At 33.5% G+C, this 5455-nt stretch overlaps 1 protein-coding gene across 1 annotated transcript; it reads left to right on the top strand.

The window, feature by feature from the left end:
- Positions 1–246: 246 nt before the first annotated feature.
- LOC122598460 (lysine histidine transporter-like 8) lies at positions 247–5216 on the top strand. Its single transcript, XM_043771056.1, has 5 exons — positions 247–710; positions 1454–1590; positions 2943–3373; positions 4509–4640; positions 4731–5216. The coding sequence occupies exons 1-5, from the start codon at positions 265–267 to the stop codon at positions 5214–5216; spliced, it is 1632 nt and encodes a 543-aa protein (XP_043626991.1). The 5' UTR covers positions 247–264.
- The last annotated feature ends 239 nt before the right edge of the window (positions 5217–5455 follow it).

Here is a 5455-nt window from a genome sequence, read left to right as displayed (position 1 = left end):
CATTTCAGCAGTTCCAAACCCCACGCTGCTAAAAAAGTAACATAACTTTTATCAACTCTAACTAAAATAACACATGAGAATAACGAGAAGAATGATTTAAATACTAATAAATCTTATAACCACTATTGTTGGATTATATATCATTAATTGTATCCCCATGCTGACCTCAATTGACCACTGTTCTCTATTTAAACACTAATTAATCCCCTCCAAACTTCACAATCCAAGTGAGCACACATCACTCAAGCCTCTTAGCTTCTCAAAATGGCTGATCATGTCTTGACTCATAATGGCTCAGACCGAATAATCTCGGCTCCTTCATCCCCACCTCACTCTCCATCGGCGCCTATATCCCCAGATATTCCAAACTCTGCAAAAACCACACCCACTAAACCGAAAACTGGCCATGAGGTCACGTTTTCGGTTACCCCAGGGCATGGAAATTCACCTGATCACCCAGATACCGTGCCGCCTAGTGGGGCAAGGACACCCATGGCTTTTATTAAAGCTAGGACACCGAAATTTATGACACCCTTGGGTAGTCCAGTAAGAAAGGTTCTTCGTATGACGACATTTAACAAAAGGGACGCATGGTTGCCTATTACTGCATCAAGAAATGGAAATGCGTATTATGCCGCTTTTCATACTCTTTGTGCAGGGATTGGGATTCAAGCACTTATTCTTCCGGTTGCTTTCACCATTCTTGGCTGGTAAGTAATTACTAAATTAATAATTAGCATACATAATTTGTAATTAATCATTTAATTTGTTACAAGTTTTTTCTTGAACCTGACTTTGAAACAATACATTTCATATTAGTTGAATCCTTTGTTGATCTTAAGTCAACTTACAAACATATATATTTACGATTTTTCCAATTCAAGCTACGACTCACAAGATGTATATTAACGGGCGTATGTCCTCAATAATTAACATAGTAATCCTTCTGCATCGCAGAAGGATTAAATATTTTCCATTAGAAGTGTTCAAAAATTTTTCTATAGTGGTTGTTTCAATCTCGTATGATGCTTTAATCGTATAGAAAATAATGATATACCTGTTACCTTCCGAAAATAAAAAATGTTTTGATGAATTAAATTAAAGAATTCATTAATAAAAACTTAGGTCATGAACTTATATTAATTTTATGTATGAAACTGTTAGTCAGAGAAAAAGGAAAAAGAGGACAAAACCACTATTGGGCATGATCAGCATGAAATCTAAAGACTACGTACATCCGATCCATATTAATGGAACAGAAGTATGTTCAACATTTTGGAACACACATAATTTACCATATATATGGTTGAAAGATTATGAATAAGCATATATGTTAAAATTGAAAAAATATATATCGCCTCAGTATTGAAATTAACTAGCATTCATTCTTTTCTTTTCTTTTTTTGTTATAATATAGTTGAGTTAGTAATTTCATTTCATGTATATTTCACAGGGCTTGGGGAGTGATAACGTTGACTTTAACATTCATATGGCAACTGTATACTTTGAACTTGCTAGTAAATCTTCATGAATCATCTGAAACTGGCGTGCGATACAGTAGATACATGCAACTGGCCCGTGCCACATTTGGTAAGCAGTATACCAATTATATATTTTACTAGCTAGCTAGGGCCTTTTCATTTGTTGTTGTTAATTAGTGTCTATTAATTTGGTACTTAAAATAATTAAGTTGGTTGGGCTTTTTAAATTAAAGATAGGTGTCAAGTTGAGGTTTCTTAATTAGCGCAGTGGCCGGTAATTAATTAGACTTGCTGTTTTTTCATATGAGGTCTCAAAGATTAAAACCTATAGCTATTACAGTATATTTTAATAAAGTTGGATAAGAAAATGGTGGAAAACAGTCATATATATGGAACCCCAGTTAGCATGTATATCGGAGTAGTCGACTAGGCCGGGTTTGGCAATTTCTAACACGTACGACAGGTGACACCGCCACGTACCCTTGACACGACATGAAACAATTAGAAACGATTTTCTGAGTTTGTCCTGTTGGCATGCACAATGGTCTCATAGCGTCTTTGATTCGGTTCATGTAAATTTCACTGAGCTTAAGGATTAATTACAATAAATAATGATATTGACATAGATACAAAATACTTTACCCACAAGGCCACAAGCATTTTAGATATTCAACAAAAGGATCTTATATTATTGTTTTCGTTTTTCAAATCCTACCTCCTGTTTGTACTTTCAGGTAATGCTTGGTTCACGAAAGCTATCAATATTTAGTGGACTGAAATTTGAATTCTTTTTGGTCATATTAAATTGACAGATATTCTAAAATAACTACATCAAATTCCTTTATTTGAATCAAACGCTCCCTAATTATTAATTTATATTGTGATTGATATTAATTCAGATCATTAACCAAACGGGAGAACCCATGTGACTACATGAGCTTAAAGCTGTAAATCAAAAGTTCAAAACTTGTCAAAACCAAGTGAAAAAATTAAACCATATATATTTTGTGATCCATGTACGTGTGAGAATGATGCGTCAAGATAGTACATAAGATTAGAGTGTTAGATCCAAGGACGGATACACTTTGGGTACAATGGGGTCAACTGCCCTACTCCAATTTTCGTACCATATAATTTTTAAAAATTAAATGGTATGTTTGTAATTTTTTATAAAAATTAGAAAAAAATAAATAGGAAATACATGTGAATGTTACCTTCATTGTCATAAGTTTATTTTTAAAAGTCATTGGTAATCATATATGTTTTGTGATCCATGTACGTGTGAGAATGATGCGTCAAGACGGTGCATGAGATTAGAGTGTTAGATCAGTTATTTTTTATTCCTTTTGGTATTGTAAGTATTCGAAAATAGCAAGTATAATGAGTGAACTATTTTTTTTAAACATGATTTTAATGTCATTATTATTGCTAGAATAATAATTAATAATGTCTCCATCGCAGGTGAAAGGCTAGGGAAGATCCTTACCCTATTCCCAATTGTCTACTTATCAGTAGGTACATGTATAGCATGTATCATTATTGGAGCATCAACATCCAAAATATTCTTCCAAGTTGTTTGTAGTGACTCTGGTTGCAATCCGGAAAAGCTCACAGTGGTTGAATGGTATTTGGTGTTTACTTGTGGTGCCGTAATCCTGTCTCAACTGCCTAATCTAAACTCAATAGCCGGTGTCTCGCTCATTGGAGCCATCACTGCCCTCGGATACTGCACAACCATATGGATCGTGTCTGTAAAGGAAGGCAGACTACCTAATGTTTCATATAATCCGGTTAGGGCTGGCGTCGAAATCACCAAGATTTTTGATGTGCTAAATGCGCTAGGTATCGTTGCCTTTGCATTTAGAGGACACAATCTTATATTGGAGGTTCAGGTAATTAAAACAGCTAGCCTAGCTTTATAATTCTCACTTTTATATTTTAACTATAACTATCAATATTAAAAGAATATAGAAATAGATACAGTATCAACAAACAAGATTCCAAAACGCTTGATAAGATCTATTATTAATATTTTTGTCCTCGTTGGATTAAAACTATTAATTAGACAAAAGATATTAGTTATGTATCTATTTGCAATATTTTAGTATAACTATTATTAAATAATATGCATAAAAAAGTTCTAAAGCCTTTTTATAATAGACCATATGGTCTATAATTAATACATTTATCCTCGTGGCCACATATATTAATATATATATCAAATCAAATAATAGAATCAAATTATATATCCTGTCACAAACTACTTTAAATAATAATGTTTTGACCATTCTAATTTGGTGGATCATAATATTTGACACAACGCTAGTTAAATATATATTATACTTCATAACATGTTTTTGATACGTTAATCTCATACGCTAGTTAAATATTATTTTCAAAAGTGAATAAATTCATAATTTTTACATGTGGGGAAATAATATTTTCGTTGTAGTGACGCTTTGGGGAAACCTAGGAGATACCATTTGAGTATTTCAATAGTGGTCCTATATTGGTCGGAATGTTGTTACCTTTCGAAACAAATTAGTCCGAATGTCGTAAGGTATAAAATACTACCCCACCACCCCGTAAGTTTGGTGGATGCTCAACTTTTTGAGATTTCATTGGCATGAATTCCTCTATCTAAAAGTTATAAAATATATAAATATCTATACAAATATGTATATTTCAATTTTAAGTTATATATATATGTTATAATTAAACTATGTATAGTAGATTATAAATATAAATATTAAAAGATTTGTTAGATATAGAGGTTTTCCCATTAGATTATGGTTAACCCGGGATGAAGATTAATCATTTTTGAGTTATTGTAATAGTATATATTATCTTTATTCGAGTTCTATTGCAACTAATTTCTTTGTCGATCCACCTCTTGATTTACTGTGAATATTCAACCATCATTATTGTATTAAGGTGTATCCCATGTAATTATTTTTTCAAATTAACAAATCATTACCAATATTGATGGCTTAACTAATAATGAATGTTGCATCGATATATTCTCAGGCTACCATGCCCTCAAACGAAAAGCATCCATCATCGGTACCAATGTGGAACGGTGTCAAAGTTTCGTACTCACTTATCGCATTGTGTTTGTTTCCGCTTGCTATCGGAGGCTATTGGGCTTATGGTGCAATGGTAAATATCTACTTCTTCACTATTACGTTCATATAAATTCTGTGAACCAAACAACCCGTTAAATCTCGTTTATGGATTATTATTTGACAGATTCCACCCGGTGGGATGTTGACTGCACTATTCGTGTACCACATAACAGATGTGAAAAAATCGGTCCTAGCACTAACATGTTCATTTGTGATCATCAACACCTTTAGCTCATTCCAAATTTACGCAATGCCAGCATTTGATGAGATGGAGGCAGTATACGTGAAAAGATTTAAAAGGCCTTGTCCATGGTGGCTCAGGGTGATCATAAGAACATGTTTTGGATTTTCTTGTTTCTTGGTCGCGGTGGCAGTCCCGTTTGTAAGCAATATGGCTGGTTTGGCTGGTGGGATCGCGTTGCCCGTTACTTTGGTGTATCCATGCATCATGTGGCTAAAGGTGAAGAAACCAAAGGTGTATAGCCCCATATGGTGTTTAAATTGGGGACTTGCGGTAATTGGACTCATCTTGAGTGCACTCTTGACGGCAGCAGGAGGTTATATCGTTATCCGTGATGGTGTTAAGTTTGATTTCTTCAAGCCAAAGTAGTGTTGAAGTAATGAGCCTTAGTTTGCAAGGTCCAAATTGAATTTTGGAATGAATTTTATTAATCTATTATTCAGTGTGTATTTGTTTTGAGGTTGTTTAATATAAGTCTACTTTAATGGGTTTTTTTTCTCTCCAACATTCATGTTGAATATACTAACACTAACATTTTTAAAACACATGAGTACTAGATGAATGCTCAATGGTCTTATTCTATAACTAAATCCTAAGTAGATGATAGT

This window comes from Erigeron canadensis, chromosome 4 (genome assembly GCF_010389155.1).
Source record: "Erigeron canadensis isolate Cc75 chromosome 4, C_canadensis_v1, whole genome shotgun sequence".
NCBI lineage: Eukaryota > Viridiplantae > Streptophyta > Magnoliopsida > Asterales > Asteraceae > Erigeron > Erigeron canadensis.
Note: the sequence above shows the minus strand (reverse complement) of the source record. Positions and strands in the feature narration are given on the sequence as shown.

Coding starts and splice junctions, on each gene's coding strand:
- LOC122598460 (XM_043771056.1), top strand. CDS start 265: ATGGCTGATCATGTCTTGACTCATAATGGCTCAGACCGAATAATCTCG. Junction 3,374..4,508: donor ATCTTATATTGGAGGTTCAG/GTAATTAAAACA, acceptor ATATATTCTCAG/GCTACCATGCCCTCAAACGA. Junction 4,641..4,730: donor ATTGGGCTTATGGTGCAATG/GTAAATATCTAC, acceptor ATTATTTGACAG/ATTCCACCCGGTGGGATGTT.